This window comes from Rhinolophus sinicus, chromosome 13, assembly GCF_057876585.1.
Source record: "Rhinolophus sinicus isolate RSI-liver-muscle chromosome 13, RSI-T2T, whole genome shotgun sequence".
Lineage (NCBI taxonomy): Eukaryota > Metazoa > Chordata > Mammalia > Chiroptera > Rhinolophidae > Rhinolophus > Rhinolophus sinicus.
The window spans coordinates 61,058,745-61,072,449 of NC_142513.1; the positions used below are offsets into that span (position 1 = coordinate 61,058,745).

Consider the following 13,705-nt stretch of genomic DNA (forward strand, 5'->3'; position numbering starts at 1 on the left):
TCGCCTGGGTTTCTACTTCTTTTATCACGACTGTGGCTTTCTCCATTTAGAATTCTTGAGGGTTCCTGGTAGAAGTTCAGCTGAAATCTAGTTTTCTTTGCTAAGGATTGATGTGAGCTCTTCTGTAAAAGTAGGACAGCGAAGCATTTCTAAGAATTAAAGTATCTCTTCTACTGTATAATCTAAGACCAGCAAGGGTGAACCTATGAGATAGCATTGGTCTTTGAAAATGGCATTTTGGATACTTCTTGAATTAATTATTAAGTTACAAGTAATGATAATTGTCAAGTTATAATTTATATAAGCTTCGCGTTAGGAGTTCACATTACGGCTCCATGATATCCCAACGCTGATGTGTATGTAGCATTTGCCTGTATTTTCAGTGTACAGGACAGAATACATGTGTGTATGTGCATATGTATGTTTCATGCAGGCAGGCGATAAGAAAGGAGCCGAGAGCTGTCCCTGTAACAACTGAAGATAAGGCAGTGGAGTGGTGGTGGGAGGAGGGTTTGGGAGGTCGGGACCAGGCCCACTGGGGAAGGTGCAACTTCTGGGTCCATTTCCTACTTGGTTTTCCACCAAAATCTTTCATTACTCACCCATAAAATAGCATTCATTGCCTTGGGTATCCTCCTGAGCTTATGGTGAGGAAAAAACTCAGAAATCAACTATTATTTTAATGATGCTTACGAAGAAAAACATAATCTAAGTTTACCAACGACTTTCTAGAGAAACTCACAGAACAAAGAAAAGCAATAATAACCTTTCCCCCCCAAAAAGATAATAGCATTTATTGAGCACTTACTATGTGGAGTTTCTTTCAGGCCTTGGCTTATTTAGTCCCCAAACATTGCGAGACAGGTACAGTCCCCATTTAGAGACAAGGAGTGCAAGCTATGCGACCAGGGAGTCGGGCTGCCAGGTGGGCCCCCTGGGCCTGTTGACCACAGGTCTGTCTGGCTCCTGAGCCCACGCTCTTAGCCACCTCTCTATGCTGATTCATGCAATAGTGACGTTTTTGTTTTTTTGGTTTTTTTTTCTTTCCTGGGAATTCTTTTGAGAACAAATTTTCTAAATCTCGAGATTCCAAAAATTTGAGATTCCGAGTTTTACAGTGTCCTGGAACCCAAGAATGTCTGTGGCATATGGCGTCGCGTCATGCTTCGAGCTGCTTATCGATCTAATTTTTATTAATTGTGGATGGTTTTATAGCAGTGTGGCGAGACCGTAAACGGCCTTAGCGGAGAGTGAAATTAAAGTCATGCTGGCAGCTTCCTCTACAATAACAGAATAACATGTGGGGATACGTCGTGGTTATTAGGGCCTGGAAATTGGTACAAGATGTAATTATATATTACTGTGGCATGCAGCGGAGAGCAGAGTAGAATGATAAATTTTAAGGAGAAAAAAAAAAAACAAAACAAGAAAAAAGACAGTAATATTTCTTCTTCACCCCACCCCATTCCCTAGCTTGCCAAACATGTAGGTCATGGGAACAGACAAGAGACAAATCACCCGGAGCTGGGCCTCCACGTCAGCCGTAGCCTGGCCTCATGCCGTCACCTTCGCTCAGTGGCCCTGTGCTGACATGTGCTGCTCCCGCCACACTCATGTGGCATCCCCTTCTCTTCACCACCATGTCACAGGGCCCAGTGATGGGCTTCCACGCACCCATCCTCCCTACCCCTGCTGGCGTGGCACCATTTGCCACTGTGATCACACTTTCAGATGCATCGGGTACACACGTACAGGACACTTTCTCCAGGACACAGCACCACCACGTCCACTCTTCCTGTCCACCCTTTGCCAGCTTCCACGACAACCAGCATCCTTGCCAACAGCCTGTCCGCCCGACATCATCAATGTCACGGGTTCCCGTCACCTTGGCCTGTGGCATCAGGACTTCCTCCTTTCTCAGCACTCAGAAGTGATTTCCTGCTCCACCTGCTTATTTGGTTAATGCCTCACTGTGACCTCTGGCTCTTCCATACCTCCCTCCTGTCCCCAGACTTTCTGCTCTTGCACTAGAAACCATCCTCTCAGTTGGCATTCCCGAGTCACCCACTTAGCCAGTTCTATAGCCAGATCTTTACGCTCTGCCTTAACCCACAGCCCTGATCACCCTGTCCATCTCCAGCCCTGGTAGTAACGATCAGGTGGATTTGGTTGGTCGGTTGGTCTCTCGGCCTGAGCTACTAGGACTTGCTAAAGGAAGTAACATCCCCACGCTAATTAGACATACTTCAGATTTATGCTACCTGAATCTAGCTGGGCGGTAATGTTTTTTTTTCCTATTTCCTAAGAATCCCCGAGAAATTCACCATAGCCGCTGTTTCCTACCTACTGCCCTGGCCCCAAGTTCCTATTTCTCTGTGGACGAACTTGTCTTTGATTCCATAAGGACTATCCAGGCTATATAGCCTTAATGTTTTTCTGACCTTCCTCTCGCCTTCACCTCAACCCCCTCTGCTCTCCAGAATGGAAAGGGATTGTCCTCTTTATAGGCCTAACCCTCCATGATGGAAGGGGGTCCAAAGATAAGAAGAAAACAAACCCAACTGTGATCTTTATTCCGCTTCCAGAAGCATATCCTTATCAGGGCCTTGGGTTTAAGGAAAACACATTCTCTTTGGAGGAGTGGATTTTCTTATCTTCGTTTTGACCACTTTCCTGTGCAGTGGGGTGGCAGGAAGGTGGGACACGTGTCTTGAGCTCCCCTAGTGGCCAGTAGTGCACTATGCAGTCCAATTATAGCCTCTGCCTGCTTCTCCCCAGAGGGTTCCTGTTTTCTCCCACCTCAGGCTCAATTGTTTTCCTCCCCCATATCTAATGACTGACATTCTTCCCATTTTGGAAGGACCAACACAAACCCACCTTCCCCAGTAATCTTTCTCAGTCAAACTTAATCTCTGAAAATAGGACACTTGAGTCCAAATCCCTGTTCTTCTAGTACCTCATCAGGTGACACTGGGCAGGTGACAAAGGTAGGGGGAATCAAATGGAGTGGTATGTTTGACGGGACTGCAAACACTTCCTTAGGATTAGAACACAGTTCACAATGGGTTATGAGCGAAGAGAAAGCTTGAGAAGTTAGCTGTAGAGAATCTTGAACTCCACGCTCAGGAGTTTAGATTTTATCCAAGAAGGAAGTGACGTGGTCAGACTTTATTTGGGTTTATTTACTCTGACAGCAGGCAGGGAGTCCATTAAGGGAACGTGGCAATATCTGGGAGAGAGAGCATAAGGACGGAAGCAGTGAGAATGAGAGCTGCAGGGCAGAGACAGGTCTGCTTGCAAACGTTTACCGCCCAGCCTGGGGTGGGGGGAGCTATGTTTTGGTCGTCTTTGCTCGTTTGCATGGTGTAACTACTGCCCTCGTGGCTGATTTCCAGCTCCCAACATGACTTCTTTGAATGCGGAGTTGGGAATAGCTGCTAACAACCTCGCTGACCTGTGAGCCAGGGACACGGGCAGAGCCAGAGTCCCATGGCACAGGGAGGAGTCAGGATAACACCCTGTTTCTGGCTTGAGGACATTGGTGGAGGATGATGCTGTTACCTTAGGAATATAGGGAAAGGAGGCAGTTGGGGATGGAATGAGGGAGCAGGGATAATGTGTTTAGAATTTGCTATGTTGAACTTGAGGTAGCAGGAAGAGAGATCGCGTATGCAGTGGACCATTAGGTCTGGAGCTCCAGGGAGAGCTAGGGAAACAGATAGTCAAGTACTGATGCCTGAGGAAGAGCAACAACCAACGGGGCGCTGGCCGTGACCGGTGGCCAGAAAGGACCAGAAGAAGACTTTAAAAACCTGGGGGAGGAGAGACTTCCTCGTGGGAAGTGAGTGATTAAGCGTGCCTTATGTCCTAGAGTGGTCGGGTCAGAATACTGAAGGGAGGCTCCCTGTTAGTCCCCAGGGGAGCTTCCATGGGGGGCTGTGAGCAGAAGGCAGATTGCATTTGGTTGGAAAGGGCATGGGAAGCACGTGAGTGGAAGCCATACGTTCAGGCCAGTTTGACCTTTGCTATCTGCCATCTTCTGGGGGGCCTCAGGGTCTTCACAGATCATTTACACCTCACACCCACAGCGTCCCTTGCAGCCTCTTCTCAGCAGGCTATGTTCCTACCCTCGGAGAAGCCTAAGCAGAACCCGAAAAACTGCTCAGGTTCTTGACAGAGCTCTACATGAGCTTGTCGGATCTTCAGTGCTAGTGGAAGGAGTGGGGACCGGTGCCAGCCAAGCAGCCACATTCAGAGCTGGGTGGTGAGGGAGTCCCGCTTCCAGCAGGGTAAGAGTCTGAGAGGCTGCGTCGTAACCAAAGCCCACTGGGGAGTGGCAGGAGGCAGATGCTGGCGAGACCACATGTAAATATGCAGCCTAGATGGCTTGGGGCAGATGCCTGAATGGCACCAGGACTCCCAGCCGTGGCCCGGATGGCAGGACAGGTGCGAACGAGGAGCTCAGGCAGTTGCTGTGAACAGCCTCGGACACGAGAGCTGGCCTTTATTGGGTATGGCAGGCTGGCACAAGATCCAGAATAAAGATCCTTCATTTTCTAGAAAAGCCAAAAGAGGTGGCATTTCTCACATCCAGCCCAGTGGGCAAGGTGGAGGGATAGGTTGGTACCCGTGGCACAGCCTGCAGCCCTTCTGGAACAATGCCCTGGGTACCTGGCCACTTTCTGCAGGTGGACAGCGGCCCTGTTGCATCAGGCTTGGCCAGTGTTGCAGTTTGGGGGCATATCCAGATGCAGAGGAGTCAGTGACCCAAAAGCAGTGCAATGACACCACGCTCCAGGCATTGTTCTGAGGAAGCTCACGGAGGTCCCAAGTGAGGAACTGGCCCAACCTCTGGAACCCAGCAGTGCCTGAACCCCCAATCACCCACAGGTGCCCCTGCTAACTGAGCTGCACGCCCGCAGCAGCAGTAATTGCTAAGGGCCGGGTTGGCCATAGGAACAGCAGGGGCCACAGGGCCAGCTTTCCAGCAGATGGACGTGCAACCAGAGGGGGCAGCTGGGCTGCTTATGTGGCAGTTTCCTCACAAAGGCTGAGCCCTGCCCACCACCAGCAGACACCACCCCCCCACCCCCACCCCCGGTCCGGCCACTTCACACATCTCACTGCACAATCAGCTCTGAACACATCGAGGCCTTCCTGCAGGTGAACAGAGGGAGGGTGCTTCTGCTTTGGGGGGACAGAGTCTGAGGGGTATCATTTGGGCGCTCACCTGTAAACTGCAGCCGCTGCCCAGGAACAAGGTAGAGCCAGCCCTGCCTCTGATGGCCTCTCAGATTGCCCTGTGGCTTGCTGGCTGGACATGCCTTTGTCCACTGACAGGATCCTACATGACTGCTTGTCACATGCTCACTACTGAGCTGTGCACTTGGCGTAAATGACCCCACCTACCTTTCACGTTCCTCTGACGAAGGTACTAACATTACCCACGTTTTAAAGGTGAGAAAACGGAGGCTCAGAGACATCGAATGGCTTGTCTGAGTGACAGAGCTGAAATTCACACTCAGGTGTTTTCTGGCCTCAGAGGGCCTGTTCTGCCTTTTCGGCTTTGATCCCTTGCTCTTCTTGGGCCTCCCTGCTGGTTGGACCTGCTGGGGGTTCTGCTGCCCTTGGCCAACCTAGTCTCCTCAGACCCTTCAAATGCACTCACCATGCTGTTCCCGTCCCATGTGCCCACTCTTACTTCCTCCTTCAGCTTGGTGTCCCCATCCTGCAAGCCAGACTAGCTCCCCAAGGACACTGGGGAGGGTGGCAGAGGGTGGAGGCCCAACTTATCAGACCTCCCCTTATTGATGGAAACATTTCACCATTGAACTTCATGCCTCCCCAAACCAGGGCTTTGTAAAATAACTTAACGTGTTTTCATGCAGTTCATTCAGACTTGCATTCTTTGCTGCTCAAGTCCTAGCTAGTTGTGACATTTGCCCCAGTCTATGCGTGTATACTGTCGTTCATGTTTTAATTCTCAAATGGTTTCAAAGTGGAAAAAAAAGATACATGTGTTGGCTTGTACCAGTCTTGGAAGATGACTGTCAAAAAGCTTGTGTTATTGAGATAGTTGTTTGTGTTTTCTTCTCTTTCTTTTTCTTTTTTTTTTTTTTTTTTTCTTTCCTGCAGAGACGAAGACAAAACCTGGCGAGCAGGGTCCTCAGATCCTGGGTGTCCAGAGTGTCTACATCCAGACAAGGGAGGAGAAGCGTATTAACCTGACCATCGGTAGCAGGGCCTATTTACTGCCCAACACGTCCGTGATTATTAAATGCCCCGTGCGGCGATTCCAGAAACCCCTGATCCAGTGGGAGAAGGACGGCCGCTGTCTGCAGAACTCCAAGCGACTGGGCATCACCAAGTCGGGCTCCCTGAAGATTCACAGTCTCGCAGCCCCCGACAGCGGCGAGTACCGGTGCATCGCGGGCTCTGCCCAGGAAACCATCGTTCTCAAGCTCATTGGAACTGACAACCGGCTCATCGCGCTCCCAGCCCCCGGAGAGCGCGCCAGGGAACATCCAGGGAGGGACCCCAAGGACGCCGACAGTGTGGGAGCCACGTGGCGTAAGATGAGGCAGATGTGGACAGACCAAAATGAGCTTTACCTGGGCGACGGCCAGGTGAACAACCAGCCTTTCCTGAGAGCTCTGTTGGGCCACTGCCGCAGTTCTGCAGGCAACCCCAGCTCCTGGGACTTGAAGAACAAGCAGTTCGAAGCAGCAGTCAAGCAGGGAGCATACAGCATGGACACGGCCCAGTTTGACGAACTGATAAGAAACATGAGTCAGCTCGTGGAGACCGGAGAGGTCAGTGACGACCTTGCGTCGCAGATGATCTATCAGCTGGTAGCTGGGCTAGCCAAGGCACAGCCGGGACCCACGCAATGGAGGGGCATCCAGGGGGAGGAGCCTCCCGCAGCTCAGCTCAGAGGGGACACAGGAAGTGTGCCCCAAGGCTCCAGTGCGAAACACGCAGGCAAGCTGACATTCAAGCCCAAGGGACCAGTTATCGTGAGGCAGAGCCAACCCACCTCGATTTCGTTTAATAAAACAGTAAATTCAAGGATTGGCAACACGGTGTACATTACAAAGAGGACGGTGGTCGTCAACATCCTGTGTGAGCTGACCACCCCCAGTGAGGCCACATACACTTGGACCAAGGACGGAGCAGCATTACAACCCTCAGATAAGTACGTAGAGTCAGAATTCAGCATTCACGGGGCAATACCTTCTTCATGGTTATTCCAGTTTTCTTGAAACTGTGTTCACATGCCTTCTCCTCAGACTGTGTTTCCAGCAGGATTCTTTAGGAAAGCAACTCGCACATGTGAGGATGTGTTTTTCACATATGCATTGGAATTTTTAAAGTTAAACCTTTTCATCCAGTCACCACCGTCTCGTAGGTGTGAGACGAGGCTGGATACGGGAGACTGAAATTAAGCGTGTATAGTCTCTCTCTTTGCAGAGCACTTAACTCTGAAAACTAAAGTCAACATAAGGCCATTAAAAAAGTAAGCATGCTTGCAATCCTCGTCCCACGTTGTGTGGGAACTGCAAATCAGAATTCACAGTGCCGCCCATATCTGGGACATATGGAGCCTCATTTGAGCTCCCATCGGCCCTGTGAGTTGGGCAGGGCGGGGGTTAATAGTGACTTCATTGGGAAACGGAATCCCATGACTAATTCATGGCCAATCAGAACCAGGGATCATGTCTCCTGAACACCACCAGCAGTGTCTGAATATCACGCAAATAACAGCCTTGGTAGAAAGATTGGGTACTGAAATAATTCTCTGTGTCATGCAGTTTTTTATGTCATACAATCCAAAAGATGATACAGATCCAAGTTTCTTGAGGTGTTCAAAACAAAATATTTAGTCATTTTATTTTACGGCGATCTCTCTCTGTCAGTGCACAAATACCACATTGCATTCACTTTACATAAAATAAGTGGGAATAACAGAAATATTCATGCGCTTTTGCATTCTTCACTGTCTCCAAATCTTGCTGTTTGTACACATAAGGCTGTAGGCGTTTTGATTTTTTGAATTTGCATTTAAGACCTCAAGCTGCACCTCATCTGCCTCTAGGGATTGTTAAGAGACAAACAGCAGATGTTAAATTGTTTTGCAGACTAGTTTAAAAACGCAAGTTTTATTTTTATCATTTCTTTTGTGCATTGAGCCTAATACGTTAAACATCAGAAGAAATCTAGGTAGAATTCAATTTTTAAAAAATAATAAATTATTAGGCTATGTCTTAGAATGAAAAGGGAGAACGATTTTTTTTTTTTCCCTAAACACAAGTGTGTAATGAAATTTTAGAAGTGGAATAAACCTCCCACATCAACTAGCTTAGTGGTTCTGAAATCTTACTCTGAGGACCCCTTTAAATAATTGAGGAACCCAAAGACCTTTGGTTAATAGGAGTTATAGCTGTTGACATTTACTGTATAAGAAATTAAAACCAAGAAGCATTTTACAGTATCTGTTTATTAATCCATTTACAAACAACAGTACATGTTGTTACATATTCACATAAATGACATAAATCATTTTTGAAAAGCAATATTTAAAAAAAAAATTTACTGATAACAATGGCATCATTTTACATCTTTGCCAATCCCTTTAATGGCTAGCTTAATAAAATACATGTGGACCTTTACCCATGCTTCTGCATTCAACCTGTTGTGTGATATGTTTGAATTGAAGCTTCTAGAGAATATTTGGCCCCTACAGATAAATTACGTGGAAAAAGAAAGAATATTTTAATAGTCTTTCAGATAATTGTGGCTCTTCTTCTTTGATACTTCACTGAAACTGGACAAATGCTAGATTCTTAATGGTTAGTTGGAATGTGAAATCTAAAACCATCTTAACAAAATTTTGGTGCTCTGTCACAATGAAATCTGTTGGTTATCTTGCGGTGTGAATGGTGCAAGATTTTATAACATCACACATTGGTCATTTGGAAAATATTGGCTCACTGAGTTATGCAGATCTTCTAAATGTTGACACATTTCATTAAAAATATAAAAAATGCACACATTCTTTAATATCACTACCCATCTCATCAGAAAAGTCTTTGAGCTTTGGGAAGCTATCAAGCTCACAAGGGAGAATACTGATTTTCCAAAATTCTAATTTTCACTTGAAAGCTCGAATTTTATCATTGACAACAAATACTGTCAGTTGTTTTCCTTACATTGGCCAGCTCATTTTTGGTGATTGAAAAAAAGAATGTTACACACACACACACACACACACACACACACACACACGTATATCATGTACCCAAATCTAAATAACCTTAGTTTGTGAGTCATTCTCTCAAGAAACATAGTGTTCCATGACAGAAGACGCTAGTTCAGCTCGCAGTTCAAACACTCACAGCAGAAGTGCATTGGGTGTACTTCCATTTTGTCATACAGAATATTAAAAACGTGGACGCCCAGGGTTTGCTACGTTTTACTGCTTCATTAAGGACATTCTTAAGGGAAACTGGCATTGTTGTTTTTTAGCAAAGAATTCAGTCACTACTGCTACATGTTGGTGTCCCCTCCATGGTTCCTGCTAGTGTGCCAGCGTTTTCCCCACCACTGCTTGTACTATCAGTGCAAACGTCAACACAGTGAAAAAGGCAAATAATGGCTTAGTAGTGTAAAGAAAACAGTTTTGACCTCATGGACCCCTGGGGTCCGTGGACCACCCCTTGGGGACTGCTGGTCTAGCTCAACAATTGCATTTTAGAAACTGTAGTGAAACAGAGGCTGAGAAAGTTGCAGCGATGGTTGACCTATGGCTATATAAGTCCTACAGAGATACAATAGAGCATGGTCAGTTTAAGTAAATTATTATTGAATTGAGTTGATTTTAAATATCTTGAATTGATCAAGTGGAATTAACATTAGTTTCTGAGGCTGAAACTCCTCCATCCTATTCAAATGTATTTCTGCGTACTTTAGGGATCAACCATTTGATACGGAAGCAATTCCATACAGCTGTTAAAAGTTTTTGTTTTTAACTTTTTTCAGAGACTAAAAGAATAAGATCCATGTTTATTCCCATTGTTTTCAAACTTACCTCATTAATGTGTTCAACTTATGTTTAATTGCCTTTCCATGACAAAGGTTCTCACCTGTAGGTCTGTGTCTCTGAATCTCATAAATCTTTTCAGCGGACGTAATTGAGGAACGGAATTATGTTTCCGAGCCTCTATCCAGTGGAGGAAACCCATGTAGGCGTGGAGGACCACTGGGATGCTAGCTGAGGAAGAATGTCAGCTAGGACGGGAAGGCTGTGGGTGGATTCACTGGGGAAGATGCCTGTGGAAAGATGAGCTTTGTTATTACTTCAGGTTAAGAAAAAGGTGAAGCAGAGGCCAAGCTCAGACCTGTAAGGCACTCTGCCTGCTGGTTTTCCAGGCCAGGGCATCAGGCGTGGGTGCTCCAGCTGGCACAGTGGGCTCATGTGTGCTCAGCTATTTATTTGAATGATTTCTCACTGTGCTGTTTAATTGAGACCTACAAACCAAAGGAATTGTTTCAGAATTGCTAAAACCACACAAACATATATGTGAAATCACTTAGGAAAACTTTGTAGTTGTTTTTTTTTTTTCTTTTTTAAGTATAGTTACTAGCTATACTTTCGTTCTTAATTGGCTCTTCTTTCACTGCCTTCCTTTGACAGTGAAAGTCGAGCCCTACCTGTAGTTAGATCTGCCATACTCCCGTTTTTGTTCTGGGCAGTTCAGCTGATTTCTGCCCACTTCCATATATTCCGTGTATGTGTGGCAGGGGGCTTGCATCTTGCTAGCACATTGCTGCTGTGCCGTTTTTCTGTTCTATTCTGATCACGCATACATTTAGTCATCCAAGAGTTTTTAGAACTTGCTTGAGAATGTCACTGTGCTACGCACTGAGAATGCACAGCTGTGAATAAGATTTGGTCCCTGCTCTTGAAAAGATCACAATCTAGTGGGAAGAAATAGGTATTTCATCAACTAAATATATGAGCCAGAGCAGAAGAAGCCCAGAGGGAGCAGAAGATAACTCAAGGAGTGTTGGGAAAAGCTTTACAGGGGAAATTGCTTCTGATCCAGGACTCAGTGGGTAAGTTGGAGTTTGCCAGACAGGGGAAGGACATTCCAAATAAAGAGAACAACACATGCAAAAGCTCGAGGTGATGAAAGATCATGGAATGTTCTGGAAACTGTTAGAAGTTCATTCTGGCTGGAGCAGAGGGCGAGCGACGTGAAGTGACAGGAAATGAAGACATGGCCCAGCTCAATTCAGGAAGAAGCATACAGTATTTAGTAGTCACAGCAGTCCCCATATTGCTAAGACCCATGAAGTGTGAGGGGCAGGGGAGAACGTAGTATGTGGACCAGTGATCCAGATGGTCCAGGAGCAGCTTCAAATAGTTAAGGAAAAATTAAAATAAAAGCAGAAGCACTCATTCCCATCCTCTGGACAGTTCTCTCATTTGTTAGGATACCTGTGACCAACTCTAATTCTCGGAGTGCTATTTACATATTTATGAGTGTCAGTGGTTGAGAAACCAAGGGGGACGCCTAGAGTTTAGCCCGGGTTCTGAATAGCTTGGTCAAAATCCCCTATACCGCTGCCTTAGCGTTGTTCCCTGCACTGCCTTCTTCCCCCAGGGACGGTGACACAATGACCGTCACCAGGCAGCCTTAAGGAAAGGCCCACTGGCTTCCAGTGGGGAAAATCCACATCTGCAGTTTGTTAGGAAGGATTTGGGCAGAAAATAAGGGTTTCACATCCAGCAAACCAAGGATGGCTAATTTATCTTTTTTAAAATGTGGTAAAGACTCTACCTGGAAAAGTCTATTCTCGTGCAAAGTGAGAGAGGGAGATTGGCTCTCCCGGCACCGTCTAGCTCTGTCTGCCATTTCAATGAGTTGAAGCCACGAGGAAAGACTTTTGCAACCTCCAGCCTATGTAGTTTTCTGCTCATCGCCAGGACACTTGACAAGGTCATCGTCGGGGCTCCTAGCCAGCCCAAGGTCTCTAATTTTTGAGTCTTCTTTCTCTGTGACTTGCTGTGGCTCCAGAGCAGTTGAATGTGTTAAATCATGGCGTCCTTTTTCTAACTGTTCTACAGAATACAGTGGTCTGGAACGGGGAAAATACAGATACGAAACCCTACAAAGAAAGAACAAGGACTGTATGGGTGCTCTGTGGCCAATCATCTCGGTTCCGATGTGGAACGCTCTTCTGTGCTGTATGCAGGTAACGCCCACTGTTGAAACCCGCATTGCCTGGGTTTGGGTTTTGTTTTTGTTTTTAACATGAAACTCGAGAGCAGCAGTTCTCACACTACCGTGTTTCCCTGAAAATAAGGCCTAGCCAGACAATCAGCTCTAATGCATCTTTCGGAGCAAATATTAATATAAGACCTGGTCTTATTTTACTATACGACCGGGTCATATAATATAATATAATATAATATAATATAATATAATATAATATAATATAATATAATGTAATATGAAGACTGGGTCTTTATAATATAATACAATATAATATAATACAATATAACATAATACAATACTGGGTCTTTATAGTATGATATGATATGATATGATATGATATAATATAATATAATATAATATAATATAATATAATATAATATAACACAAGACTGGGTCTCATATTAATTTTTGCTCCAAAAGATGCATTAGAGCTGACTGTCCAGCTAGGTCTTATTTTCAGAGAAACAGGGTAGCAGCAGAGTTACCTGGGGGGTTTGTTAAAACACAGATTTCTAGACTCCCTTCCCAGAGGTTCTGATCCAGTAGGTTTGGGATGGAGTCCCTGATTTTGCGTTCTTTACATGTCCCCAGGTGACACCGATGCTGTTGGTCTGACAGCCACACTTTGAAAACGACTATTTGAGAGTTCGCTTTCTAAGAATTGGTAATTAATGTGACAAATTTTAATTGGCAGTGTTGATAGTATGGACTTTTCATGTTTAAAATGCCATCAGCCAAGGAAAGAGAATAATTGTCATTCCACAGTAGCTATATACCTCCCTGTGGCACGCCTACCAAGCCTTAGAAACACTTCCAGGAAGTAGTAACTGTAAATTAGTGGGTGTCTTGCCAGGAGGTAGCGATGCCATTTTAATATTAAATGGGCTTTTACTATGAAGGGACATTTTTAGGTGGTAAAGTTGTAAGTGGGTGTTTCGTTGTGACAAGCTCATGTCCTGGGATTAAAAATCAAATGAGATACCCTCCTCCTCCCTGCCCTGTGGTCTCTGGTGTGAGTGTGGCTCCAATGGGCTGGGATGAGCAGAGGGCCGAGATCAGAGGTTAGAATCCAGCGTTTGACAAGCCTTCACCTTTGGATCAGGCACCTCACATCTAGAAACGGAGGAGGTTGGACCAGTTGAATCTCTGTGGCCTGACTCTAAGTCCCTTCCCTGGGCTGCATTCCTGAGGTGAGGCCTTTAGGACTCAATCCTTCCAGGTTGTTCTTGCCTATGAGCATCACATCCTTTCCAGAAAACATCAGTTCCCAGGCTCTGGAATCCCTGGGAGGAATAGAAATGCCTCCTGCAGCTTGTGAGTCTCCCCTTCGGTCCATCCCAGAACAACTCAGATTCCCTGGAGAGCTGGTGCAAGGTCCACATGGGGCCAGGGGACGTACCATAACAGCTACAGCCCTCTCCCGG

The 13,705-nt window shown here is 46.0% G+C and overlaps 1 protein-coding gene across 3 annotated transcripts in view; it reads left to right on the forward strand.

The window, feature by feature from the left end:
• The window catches only part of ADAMTSL3 (ADAMTS like 3), a 188,167-nt gene that overhangs the window by 145,905 nt on the left and 28,557 nt on the right, over window positions 1-13,705 (forward strand). For all 3 annotated transcript variants that reach the window (XM_088789379.1, XM_088789378.1, XM_088789377.1), the window contains exons 21-22: window positions 6,136-7,195; window positions 12,131-12,258. In XM_088789379.1, coding sequence (XP_088645505.1) covers window positions 6,136-7,195; window positions 12,131-12,258 — 1,188 coding nt within the window. The remainder of the gene's footprint in view (window positions 1-6,135; window positions 7,196-12,130; window positions 12,259-13,705) is intronic.